This window comes from Pollachius pollachius (assembly GCF_949987615.1).
Source record: "Pollachius pollachius genome assembly, chromosome: 9".
Classification (NCBI taxonomy): Eukaryota; Metazoa; Chordata; class Actinopteri; order Gadiformes; family Gadidae; genus Pollachius; species Pollachius pollachius.
Window position 1 is genome coordinate 851,108 of NC_136942.1, and position 19,806 is coordinate 870,913.

Sequence of the window (19,806 nt, forward strand, 5' to 3'; positions counted from 1 at the left end):
TGTGTGTGTGTGTTTGCTTTTGTGTGTGTGTATGTGGGGGAGGGGGGTTGTGTGTAGAGTTGAAATGTGGCTCCATCTGCTGGTCATTTACACACATAAAAATAAATATAACCCTTGGCATGCAGTCAGATGGTTAGCAATAGACAATTTATTTGTCTTATTTGTCATATTTGTCAGAATTGTCTCCACAGCCCAACGGCCATTACTTTAAATTCTCCAAATTGCTAAACCCAGTTTTAATATTGGACGGCACTTTTGATATACCTAGCTACGGGTTTGAAGATGTATGTTGGTGGGGAGAGTTGACCAGGAATGAGACAGAATAACATGTTTATACGGTCTTCTGAAATGCAGACCGTAATTTTCACTATTAAGATGAATATAATTTAGTCATACATTATGGTGTAATACCATAGAAATAATAAAAATCTGTTTAGTTCAACATCAACAATAAAAACAATCCTTGTCAACACTTGCCCCTTTGCCCGGAAAGTAAACTGCAGCCTGCACAAACTCTTGGGCCGCTGGTTAACCAATCACTGCAGGAATTAACAAGGCCCTCCCATTTGTAAATAAATAAATTGATAAATTAAAGATACACTAAACTGTATTTACAGTGTGAAGGATATGTGCAATAGTGTAATCTTTGTGAACAGACATAAAGTGCAGTTTCATACAAAGTTGTGCTAGTGGTTAATGTCCCGCGGGTTGAGTCGGTTCTGTCATCAGAACAGGAACAGATTGTGGAGGGAATTTTTGAACACGTCAATCGTTTCTGTATAAACTGTTTGAAAATAAAGAGTCATCTGAACTTATAACAATCGTTCTAATGTATTTGAGTAATAAAAATACAATAACATACAACAAACTTACAATAATCCAAGGCCCCACAAGAATCGGAGGCTTCAGATGGGAGGTAGCCCTGCATCTCTCTAAAAGCTCTGCAGGGAGAAGTCCAACGCATTTGAAAAAGCAAGGACTTCTTATACAATGGCACAGGTCTCAGACGTGCTGAGATCACCTCTGCTCCCCACATGATGTGGGATGGAAAAATCCTATGTTGTTTCCCCCTCATCATGTAAGCTTTGTCTCCTATTCCTTGCACTGTCTAGCCACCCTACCTTATAGCGTTATCTAACGTTCATCTTTGTGCCTGGGGTGCACTGGCCACTAGAAAGCAGGGATCCACTTATGCATTCTTCTGCCTGATGAGCACACAGGAACCTCTTTATTATTTAATGTTTAATCAAGCTCACACCTGGTGGTAAAATAGGGGCCCTTTAGGCAGTTTTGAGGGGGCCCTTTTTGCCAATTATGATTTTGGATCTGTATATTTAATAATTGAATATATCAAGTTGCAGATGTTTTAATATTTTTTTCAGGCTATTATCTCTTTTTTCAGCGTTGCAAAACCTTTTTTACAAGGTGTTGAGTTTTCGAACCCAGACTTCAAAGCCTTGGAAACTTTTTTTTTCAGGTTTGAATTATGGCAGGATTCTGTCTCCGTGCCACTTGAGGGGGTCCGCCCCTTCAAACTCCTTCCTGCAGCGATACCATGCTGGCACTGCATCCGGCAGCGGCACAGTCTGTCTCTTGTCTTGGAGCACTTGGACGTGGATAATATCGTTGCCGCTTGAGGTAGTCCTGCGAGGAGTTTCTAATACGCATTTCTCATGCATATCATGTTTATAGTCTGCAAATGTCGAGGGAAACAATGAAAAAGTACGAACATTGACCTCAACTATAGATTGACGGTAAGTTTAAACATAGCGTATGTCACTTATGCAAGCGGTTACATGTCTGCTACAGTTCATGGTCGAAGTCAAGGTCGAGAGGGATGTTTCCTTACTTTTTATCTGTATATAGAGAAGGCTACGCTATTTATTTATTGTTAATATATTGTCCGTAGAATTGCAGGATTGGTGAGTTTATTTCCATTAAATCTAATCAGATAAGAATCAGAGATCGTGAACGACTTCTTCGTAACTTGCTTATAACAACAACCAAGGCAACACATCGTTTTATCGCAGTTAATTCTGTCCATTACCTTCAGTCCATTACCTTACCCTTCAGGCATACCTTCTTTCATTCATTTGCGTTGCGCATACGAATAGAAGACTATGCAATTCTACTCTAATCTAATATTTGAGATCATTAAAGTGCCTTATCAGTCATTCGATTTGTAAGAAAGGTCACAGTGTTCTAATCATGACGTGACAACACAGTGTGCAGCTATTTAGGGCTTCACCGTACATCCCGTACAAACGGTCGATCATTGTTTTATTGGCAGTAGGCTACCGTTATATAGGCTTTAGGCCAGGCTTGTTGCTTTCTACTGAAGAATGCAAAGAATTGTTTTGCATTGTAAAATAACACAACCAACTGTCAATGTGTTCCATCAACAAACAATGCATTCTTGTTTGACCGGTACTTTCTGGATTGTGCTTGCTTTCATGATGTTCTGCAGCTACCACCTATCTCAAATCTCCCGTCACAATGCTGAGAAGGGGTGTGATCACCCAGAGCGTCTGTAAGAATGTAACCCTCTACCTCAACCAAGCTGGGCTGTCGCCTGCCTCTAGTAGCACCAAGACCTCTGCGGACCCTCTGTCCACCAAGCCCCTGTTGTTGATGCTCCCTTGGCTGGGCTTTCGACCTCATGCTGTTGCCAAGTATTGCGAAACATACTTCCGCCTGGGCGTTGACGTGCTGATGGTGCAGAGCAATGTAAGAAATATGAATGAATGGTTCTCTTAATAACGCTCACTGCAGACTGCTCTGCCTATATAAGTTAATAAGTTAAATAAGTTGCTTTATTGCCATGATTTGGTTTAAAACAGATACTTCAGAGGTCAAATAAGTTATGGGGGGTCACAGCAGAAAAGTAAACTACTTTCAGTATCTCACTATGATCATTATGATTTTGATTCCACAATTTGATTAAATTCTCGATATAATATCAATTCTTAATCCAGTGCGCGTAGAGGCTCATTTCAGAATAGGCTCCAATCCGCTATTCATAAGAAAGGCGGGTCGTATTTATCAGAGATGTGGACTCGAGTCACATGACTTGGACTCGAGTCAGACTCGAGTCAAGACTTTGATGACTTCAGACTCGACTTGACAAAATTACGCATGACTTGCGACTCAACTTAGAATTGACTGCTATTGACTTGAGACTTGACTCGGACTTTGCCTCTTTGACTTGTAATGACTTGACATGTCTTGAGTCAAAAACATTTATTGTTTTAGATATCTAACCTGTTTCCCGCATAGTGGGCTAGACACCCAAGACGCATTCACTTCTGTGAAGATGGAAAAAAAACAGCGAGCGAAGACAAATCTACACTTCAATAATATCAAAACGAAATTTCGATATTGTTTATACTTTATTCAGAATAACAGTTTTAGTTTCATATCGGCTGCGTTTTGAGTTGGTCCCATTGAAGCCGTCTGGCCAGCCTCTGACACTTAAGACATCGTAACTAAATCATTGTTCAACCATTTACCTTCATTCAAAAAATAAATAACAAATCTACACACTCGTATCTTCAATAATATCTAAACTGAATTTTGATATAATTAATGCTTTCTTCAGAATCACAGTTAAAGTTTCATATCGGCTTCGTTTCAGTTGGTCTCATTGATTTACGTTGACGCTGGAGGTGAGGACGTTCAGTGTTGCCAGATTGGGCGTTTTTTACCGACCTATTGGCCTACGTTTTGAGGACGTTCAGGCAGCGTTGCCAGATTGGGAGGTTTTCCCACGCTATTGGGCTACTTTTAAAAACATACGATTTCACCGCATGCGCATATCATAACACTTTTGAAGACAGAAACAATGAACATATTATAACTGTATTGATAAGAAATGACTGTACATTAGAGTGATATGTTGAAATTATGATCAATAGCCTAATAATGACATTATTAAGTAAAAATACATGATGACTTGTTCAAGACTTGAAAAAGTTTGTGACTTGGACTTGGACTCGACTTGGCTTTGGTGTGACTGACTTGGACTCGACTTGGCTTTGGTGTGACTTTGACTTGGACTCGACTTGGCTTTGGTGTGACTCTGACTTGGACTCGACTTGGCTTTGGTGTGACTTTGACTTGGACTCGACTTGGCTTTCCCTGTCTTGACTTGGGACTCGACTCGGACTTGACGGCTAAGACTTGGGACTTGCTTGGGACTTGCCAAACAGTGACTTTGTCCCATCTCTGGTATTTAGGGTAGGATTATGTAGTTATTATATTTTAAAAATGTCTATGAACTGGTAAGAATATTGTAAATAAACAAAGGCAAACGTAAGACTAAAGAAAATATGTATATTTTATTAATTTTAAGAACAGCAAGTTTTGGAATTTGGTTCTCTCTCTCTCTCTCTTTCTCTCTCTCTCTCTCTCTCTCTCTCTCTCTCTCTCACTGTTTTCTCTCTAAATGTTGCTCTCTCTCTCTCCCTCTTTGTCCAGGTGACGGATTTCCTGTTGCCACAGTGGGGATTGGAAAACAGCGAGAGGCTATTGGATCTGCTGCATACTGATCGCTTTGTGTCGCGCCCACTACTCGTGCACGCCTTCTCCATTGGCTGTTACACTTTCTCTCAGATGCTGGTGCACGTGTCCCAAAATCCAGAGAAATACCAGGCCTTCACTGGCAGGATTAAAGGTCATGTTTACGACAGCGCTGTGGTGGGATCAGTAGAGAAGATGGCTAAAGGTTAGTATGTTTAAAAAAAAAAAGAAGACACTTGAGCTCAGTAACGCTCTATAGTATATTTTATTGATGCGTTTACTTATTAAAGGATAATGAAATTTAGAATGGGCTTCTTTCCAATACAAGAGGATAGCGCTTCACCATTGGACCATTGACATCATTGGTCCGCAATTTGCAATCTCCAAATCGGACCAATGACGTCAACGGAAATTAATCTGTGATTTTTTTGACAACACTTTGACAATCTCTTATATTAGAAAATAGGCGGCGGTTTGAGCTTGATTATTAATATTTTTTCTTATTTATGATTTCTTTCTCCCTGTCTCTCCAGGTTTAGGCATAACCGTGTTCCCCCGCTGCGAGAGATTGGTGACCAAAGCAAGCCTTCTATACTTCAGCGCCTTCAAACGCCAAACGATGGATCACTTCAACAGGGGCATCGAGGTGTTCAAGAGCGCGCCGGTGCGTGCTCCCGTCCTGTTCTTCTTCTGTGAAAACGACCCGCTGAGTGACCACTTGGCTGTGGAAGAAATACTGGACTTGTGGCGTAAGCACGGCATGGACGTAACGGGCAAGAGCTGGGCAGATTCCACCCACGCAGGCCACATCAGGAGGCATCCTCAGGAATACCAGCTGGTTCTCGACAACTTCCTCTACTCTCTCAAGCTCAGCACCCTCCAGTCCAAGATGTAGTTCCTTGTGGATAGACCTTTTGGAGCTCCGACAGGAACAGGGTTGTTTGTATTTTTTTGCCCCAATAAATACCAACGATCTTTGATGGCATGTTCTTTAAAGAAGAATATGAGTTTGCAAAAGTCTGTATAGAGGATACTTGAATAAATGTAGTGGTGACTAACAGCCACGAAGTGTGATCAAGTCCATTTTCTAGAGGGGTTTCCTGTGTCCACTATTTTAGAGGAACTTCCTTTTTATGCGCAAATTCCTGCTGTGGCTCTCCGGTCTGGCAAATAGGATTTCGTTGGGTTGGGCATTCATGTGATGGCCTTAACCAAAAATATGTTTTAATATGAACTGTTGTAATTGTACTGTTTCTTAATGCTACTTGTTTACTTTCTTTGTTTTCAAGGCCAATGTGTTTTGTGTCTATTGACATGTATTTGTATTTGTTATTTTATGACTATTTTTATTTATAACCCTTGAAAACTAAACTAGTAGTTCCCGCCCTTTTCATAAATAGGTTACTAATATATTTGGTACTATGTCAAGAATTTAGAAAAATGTCGGGCCACGCAAGGTCTTGCCCTGGCATACTAGTAGGGAGCCACTGCACTGAACTAATGGCTATTGACATTGGCTCTAATGTTATATGATCATTTAATTGCTTGTCATTTGCATACAACCATAATCAGCAGCACCCATCAGGGAATGTTTGATGTTGAAGAATACTTATATTTAATAAAACATATATTTAAGAATATTGTGATTGACACGATTACTTTTAAGATATCCTTTTTGACGGCCAGAAAAATACTTGTGCTACCAGACATTGGTATTGAAGTATGTATTCCATTTTAACCGTCTTCGTCATGATTGACCTGACATGAATGACTCATCCGTTCAATTACATAATACTTAAAAAATGCATTTTTATGAAACTAATTATTGAGCTTGCAAAATGAGTGAGGTACCAAAGGATTAACTCTGAATGGTAACTTTGTAGAGAGAGAGAGAAAAAACAGTGAGTGTGTGATAAGCAAATGCAATAGAAAATAAACTGAGTGAGAATGAGAGAGAGCCAACTTCCAAAAGTTGGATGTTGTTGTGGATGGTTCCCATATCGAAATAAATAAAACACACAGACCCTCAATTCCAATCAGCTTCACTCAGTGCTGGGATATTCACAAATATTTGGAACCACTCATAGTCCTAAAAGAGACTGAGAGGATATGTAAATGTATCGATAAGGGGTAAATATAAGGATAATGTAGTCCTAATGTAAATGATATAAAGAAGACTCCTGTGTAAGAGTTATGGGGGTGGGGGAAAAAGTTGCAGATCATGTCAAAATAGCTTCCAAATTCCAAAATACAATATAATAAAAAAAATGTCCCTTTAGTTTTATGTTTGCCTTTGTGTGTTTGCATTCTTTCCATCGATTCATAGTTACCTTTTACCTGTCCTCCAAATGCCTTGTGGCACATAGGGCCTTAATAATAGTATAATAGTATTGTTATAACATCCATGACTGCAAAGGCTGTAAAGAGTGGATTTAAATTCCCCCACTAGGGAGAGCAGTGAGTAGTTTAGAGCGATTGTCCGGTGACTTCCGCTTTCATTTCAAGATGGCTGCTCCCACATGTAAACATGCGATGTGTCTCTGGCTTGACATGCTGGAATTATAAGTTAGTTTTACAAAGGAGCTTGTTTATACCATATGCGGTAGAAGGAAAAGTTATATTTAAGTTTAAATATTTAAGGTCGTAGAGTCTGTTTCTAAATTGATAGTTTGTAGTCAATAGCTCGTGGAACCAACACCGTTTTCCATCATGCCTACCCATACGTTGTTCGTCAAATCTTTGCCCGATTCGGCGTCAAATGAACGTCTTACAGAGATCTTTTCCGAGATCGGACCTGTAAAGCATTGCTTCGTTGTCAACGAAAAGGGTAGGTTCGAATAGCGCATGCCGTTTTCTAAAGGTACTGCATTGATAATATATACCATTGATAACAAATGATTTATGTGATGTGTTTTATACTTGTATCAGGGACTCAACAATGTCGGGGATTTGGATATGTCACGTTCGCCATGGAGGACGATGCACTACAAGCAGTGAAAGAAGTCAAAAGTTACGACGGGAAAAGGATATCTGTGTCAGTTGCAAAGAAGAAGATACATGAAAAAAGGAGGCCAGGTATTGGAATTATTTTCACACAGATTGTGAGCAATCGCAATATGTTACAGAATACAATAGTGTCGTTTCTATACAGAGTTGGAGTAAATCAATCTATAATTCTATTTTCTGCAATTCCCTTTCCTGTAGTTCCCAAAGGGCCACCCCCGAAAGAGGGGGAAGAGAAAGAGGGACCCCCAAAAGAGACACAGAAGAAACCCCTGAAAGAGGGACCCCCAAAAGAGACACAGAAGAAACCCCTGAAAATAGAACCCCCAGAAGAGACCCCAAAGAAAGCCCTGAAAGCCCCGAAAGAGCGACCAGCGAAATCCCTGGCAGAGGCACCCCCAAAACAGGGACCCCCAAAAGAGCAACCACAGAAACGAGGGAAAGAGGAATCCCTGAAAGAGGGAACCCCGAAACAGCAACAACCGAAAGAGGAACCCCCCATAGCTCAACCTCCAAAGGAAGATGAGCCCACATCTAAAGGCATTCGAAAAAGTGCACTGAAATCCAAACTCATTATCAGAAATATCAGTTTTAAGGTATGTCCTTTTTTGTCCTCTGAGGTACTAATACATTATATTATATTATTATTAGAGAACCCCAAAACATGATTGCTCCCATGTGCCCATCTTCTATTCGTAATTTTTTGTGTGTTCTGTCAAAGTGCTCCGAAGATGATCTGAAGCAAACTTTTTCCGCATTTGGGGAAGTTCTCGAAACCAAAATCCCTCTGAAACCTGGTAAAAATAAATCATATTTACTTATTAATATAATATTTTCACAACAATTTGCATATAAGTTAACTAAGCAACACATTTAAAGGCTGATAAATGTACTTTTCTTTCTCTTTCCTGTGCAATTTCATCCACATTCATAACCAACATTCATTGGTTTTAATAGATGGAAAGATGCGTGGTTTTGGATTTGTCCTGTTCAAAAATATGTCGGGAGCAGGGAAAGCACTCAAAGCTATGAACATGAAGGAGATAAAAGGTAAGTCCTAATGCTTGCTCAACAAATGTACAGTGCTTATAAGCTGCAACAGGAGTGATTGTGGTATATATTTAATATCCTGATCATTACATTAACCAAAAGCACCTGGTTTGGGGTGATTTGATGAGTTTGGGAATTTACAATAATGTCCAACCAATATTTATCCCCAAGGGCGTCCTGTAGCCGTGGACTGGGCCATACCTAAGGATAAGTTCCTTGCCACCCAACCAGAAGGTAAGTCTTGCTCGATGACAATAAACTTTCTCTTGTAATTAACCACAAACTAGTATGTGTAGAAACGGGGACGACCATCTATAAATCAATCTGGGTAACTGATGACCCATTTTGTTTAGTTCCTAAGAAAAAGGAAGATCCGGTGAAAGACGAACCGGAGAGCGACTCTGAGGACGAGGGCGGAACGGAGAAGCAAGCGGCACCCAAGAAAGGGTATGAACTCCCAAGAGCCTCCTAGCTAGGCCGAGTGGCCTAAGCTAGGAGGCTCGGCCTAGCTTTAGAAGCATTGGGTATAGAGCTGAACGATTTGGGGAAATAATCGAATTGGGAATATTTCGACCAATATTGCGATTTAGTATGCAATCAATCATTGTTTAGTATGACCAACACAACATTGGAAGCAGTCAACATTTAAAAAGCTCTTTCCTTTAGGCCAGGCCTATGTGTTGAAAAATATATATGAACATTACTGATCTCCAGACAGTATAGGTAAGAAATCCCCCAAAAAGAAAATAATCGCGCCTTTGCGATTTGCATATCGAATTCTATTACATCGCAGTGTCAGGTTTGAATTCGATTAATCGTTCAGCGCTAATTGGTTGTCATATTTGTTGAAATTCTCTTTACACCCCGACCGCAATCTATGAATCAAAGGCTCTGACAAACAAAAGGAAAAATGTGTGGTTTCCGTTGCATTCGCAGGCCCGTTCAAATTGCTTTTCGGTCCAAATGAAATGATTGGACCGGTTTGTTGGTCCATGGCTTATTTGTCTTTCTTGAGTATCCCAAAAGCTAAGCTTTAAAAATCTAGCTTACTCTTAATACCTTCTCTAAATTGTAGACACTAGCTTTAAATATGTTAAGCTGCCAACCCCTGTGTCCCTGTTCCTTCCACAGAGCCCTCTCCAAAAAGGCTGCAAAGAAGGTGAAGGAAGCCTCCTCAGATGATGAAGAGGATAGTGACAATGGAGAAGAGAGTGAGGAGGAGGAAGATGAGGAGGATGGCGGGTCTCAAGAGAGTGGAGATGAAGATGATGGCAACAGTAGCTTCGATAGTGACGAGGAGGATTATGATGATGATGACGATGATGAAGACAGCGACGATGATCGAGGTAGGTTGGTTGGTGTTGATGATGTGTCTTTCTCCTAGCACATCTAGAGTTTCTTAAAATTAAACATTTCCTTTTTGTTTCTTTTCCTTTTCTGTTATTTTGTCCACACTGTGTTCTCTCTGTCGTCCAGATCGTAAACCGAGGAAACCCCTCCCTTCAGATGTGAATGAGGGCAGAACCATCTTCATCAGGTTGGTAATCCTCACTGTTCTGCTTTCACTGTCCACGTTACGTCTCAGTGAGCAGTCTTAAAGCTCATCCGTTTCAGATCAGGATCAAGTTCTAAGATTTAGTTTTGGGATAAAAAAAAAAATTCTCACAAATCTGATTCCAAAGGCACTGTTTGGTCCTGACCCTCAAGACCCTGGTTCTTACGGGTCTTAAAACATTAAGTCCTAGTGAATTCAACAACGTATCCCCTTTTTGGGCAACCTGGATGTTGCCCTAATGGGCTGATTATGGTTCCACATCGACGCAACACAAGGGGGTTACGGACCCCTTACGTCCTTGCGGACCCTCCTTGCGTCCACCGCAAGGGCCTGACGTGCGCCTCCCAAATATTGTAACCTTCCATCGAGGCGATGCAGCAGCAAGGGCTGTGATTGGTCTGCTTACTAAGAACCATATAGGTTCCGACTGCGTTGAAGCGTCTTCTTGGTCGTTGCGTTGCGTGAACGTGGGACCATATCAGCCCTTAACTGTGAATAAATCGCTGTAGTATTACGACCGTGCTGTAAGCCTTCTTGTTCAGTCAGCCTGATTTCTCCCCCCCCTCGTCCCCTTTGTTTTCCTCTTCGGGGTGATGGCAGGAACCTCTCCTTCGACACCGAAGAGGAAGCTCTGGAGGAGGCGCTCTTGCGTTTCGGGGAACTGAACTACATCAAGATAGTTCTTCACCCAGACACGGACCATTCCAAAGGTACGGTACCGATGGGGCAATAAAAACAAACAGTTTTGTGTTGGTGTAGGAAACCATTTATAGGAGCTTTTGTTGGTCTTTGTCTTCACCAGGTTGTGCATTTGCCCAGTTTAAACGTAAAGAATCTGCGGAAAAGTGCATTGCAATGACCCAAGATGATGCAGAGGTAAGCTGTTGTGTCGTATGAATTCATTAATTACTTAATTCATGAATGTATTTTTTAGCTTACTGCACTGCTCAACAGAGGGCACTATCTATCTTTCTGTGATTTACTCAGTTCAAACTATAGGCCTTTTAAAGTCAATACGTGTAACCCAGATTCAAACTCTGGCATTGCGATCAATACAGACTGCCTCGCACGGCTTACATATGTGTTTCACCTCGTTTGAATCCTATTGGTTGTCCCTTTTTAAGAATGGCGGTGTCCGCGTCGACGGCCGGAGGCTGATCGTCGCAGCGGCGGTGAGCCGGGAAAGCGCAGCCCAACTCAAAGACAAGAAGGTGAAAGTGGAGACTGGTGCCAGGAACCTCTACCTAGCCAGAGAAGGATGTAAGTGTGGTTGAAACACAGATTCGCAATTCCCAAATTTCTCCACCATGATTTTCCCATGTTTACAGAATTCACACTGTCAACAGAACGTACTCGGGTGATTTGGCCTGTGTTTTTGAGACTCCTATCATTGGGACATTTTGGTGTTTCACAACGGTCAATACTGTATCCAGAAATATACACAGTGTATTTGTATGCTATTGGAATAGCCCAGAAGGCCATTGGATTTATATTTGCTCTGTTACCTTTTTCTAGTAATACGTGCTGGAACCAAGGCTGCAGAGGGAGTGCCTGAGGCAGACATGGTCAAACGAACCAGGGTAGGTGTTCCTTGGCATTCCCTTGCTTCCCTTGCTTGTTGCTACAGTAAAGATTGTACAGTGATGTACATTATTTTAGTCTGTGCTACTTCTGATGACATGTTTCGAGCTAACAACAGTCATGAATGGTTTCTTCTCCACATAATGGATAACACCATATAAGGTTTTATGAGTTTGTAGACAAGTTAAAGACCAGAAACATGGCCATTTTGCCATTTCCGCAAAGGCCAAGAGAGACCAAAGGTTTACCTGGGTAAACTAGAACCTGTATGTGTGGCTTATTCACCATTCCGCCGACTTCCAATATAAACTGAATTCTTACCTGTGTTCGAAAGATGCTTCATAAACCACCTCCAGAACGCAAGCTTGTTTACCTCGTGTCTCTGTTAGAATACACCACGTGTTGAACATTTACCACTCTCCCGAGTTGACCATACCACAAAGGATCTAAATAGTTTTTCATCAACAGTACAAACATATTAAATCACCATATGAGCCCTTCCACCTGTTACCCATGCTGCGTTAACTGGTCTGTGTCTTGTGTTGCCCAATGCCCTTTCAGTTTGAAGAGGTTAAGAGAACCAAGCTCCGAGACATAAATGTGTACGTGTCGAAGACTCGACTCTGTGTCCATAACCTACCCAAGTCGGTGGACAACACAAAACTGAAGGATATCTGTTTTCAAGCTTTAAGCAGAGCAAGAGGAGTCCGCATCACCGAGGTGAGAAACATAGATGGTATGGATGGGTTAATACACCTTAAAAATGAAAAAATGGGTCAGTGGGCATATTAAAAAGCTCCCTTTTTAAAAATACATTTTTTTAAATTTTATACAGAACAAAATTATGTCCCCCTTAGGAAACAGTCCATGGACGTCCTTATCATTTACAGTTATCTGATTTAGTTGATACTATGATTTGGACTTGAGTGTGCGTTGAGCGGCCTTTCTTGAATCCAAGTCCTTTGCGTTTACGTGGTTTATACTCTTCCTCTCCCTAGTGCAGGGTGATGTATGACAGGAAACCAGAGAAGGGCAAAGCCATGGGCCTGTCTCTAGGATATGGCTTTGTCGAGTTCCAGCGCCCGGACCACGCTCTCAGCGCCCTCCGCCACCTCAACAACAACCCTGACATCTTCGGCCCCAGCAAGGTAGGCTTTGAGCATGAAGCTCTTCCTACAACCTTAGCTAATAGGAGGATCCATCTTCTTGCTCTGTCAATATGACTTGACATTGACACACCTCAATAGTTAGCCAAGTTCCGTTTAATGCCGTGTGTTGTTTGAGATTGTGTGTGTCTGCACAGCCTCTGCAGTATTTGTTTAGGCAGGCTGTTTGTGGAACTAACAGTTATCCTTTCTGGGTCGTGCCACAGAGACCTATCGTCGAATTTTCCCTGGAGGACGGAAGGAAGCTGAAATTAAAGGAAGCACGACAACTTAAAAACAAGGTGCGTTTGGAGACGTTGACTTGGGATTTCCTTTGATGCCGCTTGATAATCGAGCCAATGGCTGCGCATGCAGGCGCATGAGAGCACCAATTTTCAGCTTTCTAAGTTAATTCTATCCATGTGCCAAACATCAGATCTTCACACCACGTATTGCCCAATGTAATGTTTGGATTAAGCTTGCCTGTCACCTCTTCACATGATCATAACCCGGTAACGGAATAGCCATGCCACTGTGCTAGTAGGTAAGATAATCCCTCCCTCCTTTCCAGGAACACTTCAAAAATGGACCTCGTAAAGGTGGAGTGAAGATTCAGTTCAAATCACAACCAGGAAGTGGAGAGAATATTCAGCCGAAACCGGGAGCTGCAGTGAAGATTCAGCCAAAGCCTGGATGTGCAGCAAAGTTTCAGCCACAACCTGGAGCTGCAGTGAAGATTCAGCCACAACCTGGTGATGCAGTGAAGATTCAGCCACAACCTGGTGATGCAGTGAAGATTCAGCCAAAGTCTGGATGTGTGGTGAAGTTTAAGACGCAACCTGGAGCTGCAGCTAGCCCGCAGCCAGACGGGCAGAACAACACAGTGCAAGCCAAAAGGAAAATGGGTATGAATTCTTTAGTGGTTTTGTACCATAGAAATCTTAAAGGCACCCAAAGTGCTTAACATAACGATCATTATTCATTGTGCGTCCAGAAGGGGAGTTCTCTGGGATAGCATTTGCTTTCAGTTTGCTGCTTCCATTAACATGCAGAGTTACAATAGCCTAGCTTCTGTTCACGGGATGGGAATACACTCTAAATACATTTCCAAAGGCTTCCAATGTGTGCCAGTTACAACACAACGACATTGTAGTTGGCCTACAAACACACAGATTATTCTACATTATTTTCAGTGCTGCGATATCAGGCTACCCATGAAGCAGCCCATAATATAATCGAACCAGCGCCAGAAATGGGGCCGAATTATATATGCGTTTGCAGACAAACTACAAGACTACGGCAGTATCTAGATATGTCGTCGTATCCATTTTATTTGTGTGGTCGGCGTGCATGTGGGCTGATGTTGAAGCATTAAAATGGGCTGACTATCTGTGATCCACCTCATGACTCAGATACTCCTGAAGCCAAGCACTTCTCTGGATTCCTGACCAAACCGGAGGTGGAATACGTAGAACTGGAGGACGGAAAGAAGAAGCGGAAGACTCTGCCCTTCCCTTCACATAGGGGGCCCAAGATCAGGTACGTTTGTGTCTCGGTCGTGGAACCACTCCTTTCAAATTGTGATCCAAACTCTGAGATGTTACATTTAAGCTCATAAAAGCTCTTGATACTTCCTTAAAGGAAAACCAAACATACGTGTTTTGAGCTAGTCTAGCACTATCCGATTTTTAAGAAATATTTTCTTGTTGACTCCTGATACATATTGTGTCCATTTAGGGGCGGGCCCTTTCTGTCCAGTCTTTTCCACAGGAAACAGTTTGGGATCCTCTCACTGAATTTTTTATTTTTTTCTGTGCAGGCTGCGTGATAAAGGTAAACTGCAGGCTCCTCCCAAGAAGCCTAAAGGTCACACCAGCAGGAAGGACCGCCAGGCGCCTTCGATGGTACAGAAACCCATACAGTCCAGGCCACAGGTAACGCTACCATATCCCACAGTGTCAGACCACAGCTAACAGGATATCAAACACCCACACAGTCCAGGCCACAGGTATCATGGTACCAAACACCCACACAGTCCAGACCAAAGGGAACATGATTCTAGGGATACACTAGATTGGAGGTAGAGTTCGACTGCTCCCAGAGTGTCGAGGCGTCGCTGAGCGTGGTGCCTCGCCCTGACTGCTAGCGATAACTGAGCGGTCGCACTGCACTGCTGACACAGCCGCCGTGTGGGAAATGTGTGTATGAACAGGTGAACGACAGGCAATAACCGTATAGCACTTTGAGTGACCACTGGTTAGAAAAAAATACCATATAAAAGCCGTCCATTTCCATGAAAATGCTAGAAAACACAAGCTAGGCAACATACTTAAATTCAACCTTTTGTACTAAAATCATGTGAAACGAGTCCTCGTGCACCAATAAAAACATTGAGTCAAACTGTCGATGTGGTTAGAGTCAAATTTCAATGATACAATATGCACAATTACTATTGAACAGTTTCTACCATATCATACCTTTTTCTATTCCTGCTTTATTGGTACACAAGAAAATCTTTCTGAGTAGGTTATTGTTTTGCTTTCCAGAGTGCGAAACCAGGCAAGAAGCCTTTCAGGAACCGAGAGGAGGACCGCTTCGACAGCATGGTGGAAAAATACAAGAGCAAGATACTGGGTGGAGGCAAAAAGACATCCGGCATCAAAAGAAACAAGTGGTTCAGTTAGTCTGATGTCTCTGTAGGTCTGTGGGTGGAGGAGGGTGGATAGTGCAAATATTTTTCAGTATAATCCCATTTTTAAAATGTATTTTGGGGTATTTCATATCGACAACTAATCAAATGGCAGCATACCTTTTGTAAAAACGTTTTGTTAGGTTGTTTTATTTTTTAATTAAAGCTGTCTAATACCCTCAGTATATACTTTTTGTTTGATTGTGCGCAGGTCAAGCACACTTGACATTACATGGTCCTGGCTAACAGTTCATAAAATGTTTGATTATAGAACAAGATCGAGGAATCATAAAAATATCTTAAGTCTCATTCATAAATAAAAAACATGCACAGTAATGGTAAACCACAAATGTATCAAACATCAATTTAATATATTGACATATTTATTTTAAATACAATTTAAAAGATACACATCACAAAACACAACATTATTAAGAAAAATATATCTATATACATGACATTATTCGTTTTCCTGTTACAGATATAGGTGTGAAATAAATCGAGTCTTAAAAGTCTTATTGAGGCAATGAAAATAAAGGAGGCAGATAATAACTTGTCATAGAGTACATAGAAACACTTGGCTAGGCATGTTAGAAACTGACTCGCAGGAATCTCGGCAGGCAAATGTGACTCATAACTGAGTTGGTAGTAACTATATATTGAGTGATTTGCACCATGCAATTCCAAGCAAGGTTATTTTCTGTAAAAATAACCCTATATTACCGGTAAACATTTCATTTGGAGAATATGAAACTCGATTGTTATTGCTACGTGTACAACCTGGTGTAAAAAGTCAGCATTTCTTGTTTTGTTCCACAAAATATATAAATACTTAAACGTATTAAAACATTATTTTTGGAAATTCCGGTCCAGCATTATCAATATTGATTTGATCCACAAACCTCAAATAAAACTATCGACCAATCGGACAGAGCCCCCCCCCTGAGCTCAGCAGGTCCCCAGGTAGTCCAGGTGCTTCAGCAGGTGGGCCAGGTAGTCCTTCAGGCCCACCACGGCCTCCAGGCCCACCGTGAAGGTGTACTCCTTGTAGCTCTGGAGCCGGGCCGCCCGGCCCCGGAGGACCTGCTTGGGCCGCGGCTGGCCCGCGCAGTGCCCCTCCCTCCAGTCCTCCAGGTAGCCCCTGAGCGAGGACACCTCCTGCTTCACCTGGGCCAGGCCGTCCAGCCTCTCGGAGATCACGCTCTCGTAGCCGTCCAGGACCAGCACCAGGGAGGACAGGCCGTCCAGGGGGTCCGTGGGGGGGCTGGCGCTCAGGCTCTGGCTCCAGGCTCCCAGGAGCAGCCGCTGAAGGGAAGAGGCGCCGTGAGCGATCGGCCGGGACAAACAATTTCATTCTTTTTCCAAATAGCGGGTAAATTGCGAAGTGCGGTCGAATTGACCCCTCAACCCCTTTTCCCCATATTTATTCCCTGCATTTCTTTTATATTTCAGTTTTTTCTTTCATTAATCAATTATTATTCACCATCATTGTATTTTAAGCGAGTATAAGGGCTGATGTACATTGAGCTGTATGAGCCGGAAAGAACACAAAGATTTCAATAATAAATACAAGGGAAGTAGTATGGCTTCCTTTACCTCCAGGTACAGGTCCAGTCGGATCACGAGCTGCTCCGCGTTCAGTTTGACGTTCGCCCTCATGGTCACGGACTCTCTGGAGGGGGGATAGGCTCGGGCCGAGCTGAACCCCTCGAGCAGACAGAAGAGGAGAAGGGCCAGACGGTGGCGCTCCATATTCCCGATGTGAGACGATGGAATACAGAGAAGACCTTTGTTTTCCTAGATGGAAGAAAAGGAAGCCGACATCTTAGACCGAAGCAGGTCAATCATAACACACCGGATGTCATTTCACAACTTTCATCGATATCCTGCCACCCATTTCTTTGTATAAGATACTACTGGGTGAACGCCAGGGTGAGTAATTCCCAACATTTGTTTATCCAAGTCAATATTGTCAGAGCAGAGGAGTCAAAGACAGCTGTGATTTCCTATGACGATGTGTAATCAGTACAAAGATCACTGCATGGCCAGAGAAGTCACCAGGACCCTCCTCACCCCCACAGCTATACACCGAACATTAAAAAACAACTCCAATCATACATGTCTCTGGAGTGTGTTTGGATGACGGCTGCTTTAAGCAGCCTCACCTGGTCCGGATCAGACTGATTGGATGCTGGGCTGGGTGAGGCTGCTTTAACCAGCCATCCACACAGCCGTCCACCGTGTAACTCTACTGACCACATAAATAATGGCAGGACCTCAATGTTAATGTTGTCCAAGCAACAACATTAAGATAATAAACCACAGGCCCCCACCAACGCAGAGAGACTAGCTGAACAGGTCTCACCCGCATCATGTTAAAACAAAGTTTTACACTATAGAAATAAGTTTGTCAAGAAGAAGGAAGGATGGGAGAAGAGTGGGACTCTTACCGTAGTCCCGGGTAGTCAGTCTGGTGAGTCAGAGTGGGCGCTAGCTCCATCAGGACATCTTATAGTGCAGCAGCAGGGTTGACTCATCACTTACTCACCTCTGCCTGGGACCCTATCGCCCCCTGGCTCACCCCCTCACCCCCTCACCCAATTCACCAAGTGGGAGATTTATGACAACAGGTAAACATGTGCTGTTGGGTGTATAGATATTATTGCTATCATGTCGGCACATTGTAGTGATTATAGTGACTACTGATTGTTGGACGTAGTCTCTATGTGTGAGCAAAAACAAAGAACACACACACACTCACTCACTCACTCACTCACTCACTCACTCACACACTCACTCACTCACTCACTCACTCACTCACTCACTCACTCACTCACTCACTCACTCACTCACTCACTCACTCACTCACTCACTCACTCACTCACTCACACACAGTTTCAGTAAACATACACCTTTTTAAATGGGTTGTGTTATAAGTGCTCCAAATGTAAAAACAATTAAAAAAAACTACTATTTTGTGTGTGATTTAGAAGTGTTAGTACTATAGTACTTTCAGTCCCAAAAAAAAATAGAGTCTGTTTTAAATAAATAGATAAATAATAATAAACAAATCAATAATAAAAAACTAAACAAATACATTTCATGACATATTCTTTCAACTTTTCAATTGGATGTTTTGGTCCCAAAGGCCAATTGATACGACTAGGTGTGTGGGTGTGTGGGTGGGTGGCATGGTATTCATTTGGCAAGTTCTTGCCAAAATGAATACCATGATTACTTAACAACCAGTCAATCCATTTATGTTTCTCATTACCCTTCTCAAAGAGCTGTATTTCTTGCTCATTCTTCAGACAAAAGGATCAAAACATGTTTTCACTGTACTTGGACCGAGAGCCATTGCATTTCATTTCTATTTAAAGGCAGCCTTCTTGTTAACAATCACACATTTTTTGCCACACATTTCCGGGTGAAAAGTGAAACTGATCAGTTGACCAAATCCAAATTTTTAATCAAATAATTTACAAGATTAAAAAACCTATGGTAAGTAATTAATTTAATGTACAAACATGCATCAATGCATACAACATATTTTAATCCTTACATTCCTTTTGCTTTCATAACATATAATCCACGTCTTAAGTATGAGTTTGACACGGCTAGGCCTTATCAATTATTTATGAGCATTAAGGTCACATGACTTTTGGGAGAAGATGAGTCACAACTTCAATACCTCTACGTGCTTATCTACTTATCTGAAGATACACAAACACAAACACACACACACACACACACACACACACACACACACACACACACACACACACACACACACACACTCACACATCCCCAATGCCATGCAATTATCTCCGAAGCAAACCTGATAGCATCTATAGCGCCATAGCGACAGTGAGCGACATTCAAAGAAAAGATTTAATGAAACGCAGGCGAGAGTTCCCAATCTGTACGTCGTCTGTGCTGAGACGTGTCGGAGGGCCCCAAGGCACGGCCTCAAATAACCATTCCAGGAAGTGCGGAAACCAGGAATTCTAAACAGCAGGACTTTCACGGTTGACGCAGAGGAATGACGGGAATCTGGAGTGGGAAGATTAAGTTTATTAGGGCCGAGGGGACAGTTTCACCTGGAGACGCTGCTGGGAATGACGTTGGGACCTCTACGAATGATTTCCTGAGTCAGCGCTTTATGGCGCATGTGTCCATGTGTAAGTGATTAAAGACGGGTTTGGGAAACTGACGACTAACTATGGTGGTATTGTTTTTGTAGAATTTACAGAATAGGTCGGAAA

At 42.2% G+C, this 19,806-nt stretch overlaps 3 protein-coding genes across 3 annotated transcripts; 2 read left to right on the forward strand and 1 right to left on the reverse strand.

Annotated features, from left to right (window-relative positions):
* The first annotated feature begins 1,604 nt into the window (after positions 1–1,604).
* Positions 1,605–5,997, forward strand: LOC307080614 (transmembrane protein 53-A). Its single transcript, XM_079743394.1, has 4 exons — positions 1,605–1,754; positions 2,468–2,727; positions 4,477–4,723; positions 5,052–5,997. The coding sequence occupies exons 2-4, from the start codon at positions 2,497–2,499 to the stop codon at positions 5,411–5,413; spliced, it is 840 nt and encodes a 279-aa protein (XP_079599520.1). The 5' UTR covers positions 1,605–1,754; positions 2,468–2,496; the 3' UTR covers positions 5,414–5,997.
* Positions 5,998–7,043: 1,046 nt separating this feature from the next.
* rbm28 (RNA binding motif protein 28) lies at positions 7,044–15,695 on the forward strand. Its single transcript, XM_079743388.1, has 20 exons — positions 7,044–7,345; positions 7,447–7,593; positions 7,723–8,117; positions 8,243–8,318; positions 8,479–8,571; positions 8,743–8,805; positions 8,925–9,018; positions 9,703–9,917; positions 10,048–10,108; positions 10,727–10,836; positions 10,929–11,002; positions 11,251–11,386; positions 11,642–11,706; positions 12,269–12,427; positions 12,706–12,855; positions 13,080–13,154; positions 13,424–13,757; positions 14,265–14,391; positions 14,672–14,786; positions 15,399–15,695. Exons 1-20 carry the CDS (start codon positions 7,228–7,230, stop codon positions 15,534–15,536), a joined length of 2,745 nt encoding a protein of 914 aa, XP_079599514.1. The 5' UTR covers positions 7,044–7,227; the 3' UTR covers positions 15,537–15,695.
* Positions 15,696–16,489: 794 nt separating this feature from the next.
* LOC307080615 (leptin-like) lies at positions 16,490–17,293 on the reverse strand (the record flags this gene model as incomplete). Its single annotated transcript, XM_079743395.1, has 2 exons — positions 16,490–16,846; positions 17,138–17,293. The coding sequence occupies 2 exons, from the start codon at positions 17,291–17,293 to the stop codon at positions 16,490–16,492; spliced, it is 513 nt and encodes a 170-aa protein (XP_079599521.1).
* Between the last annotated feature and the right edge of the window lie 2,513 nt (positions 17,294–19,806).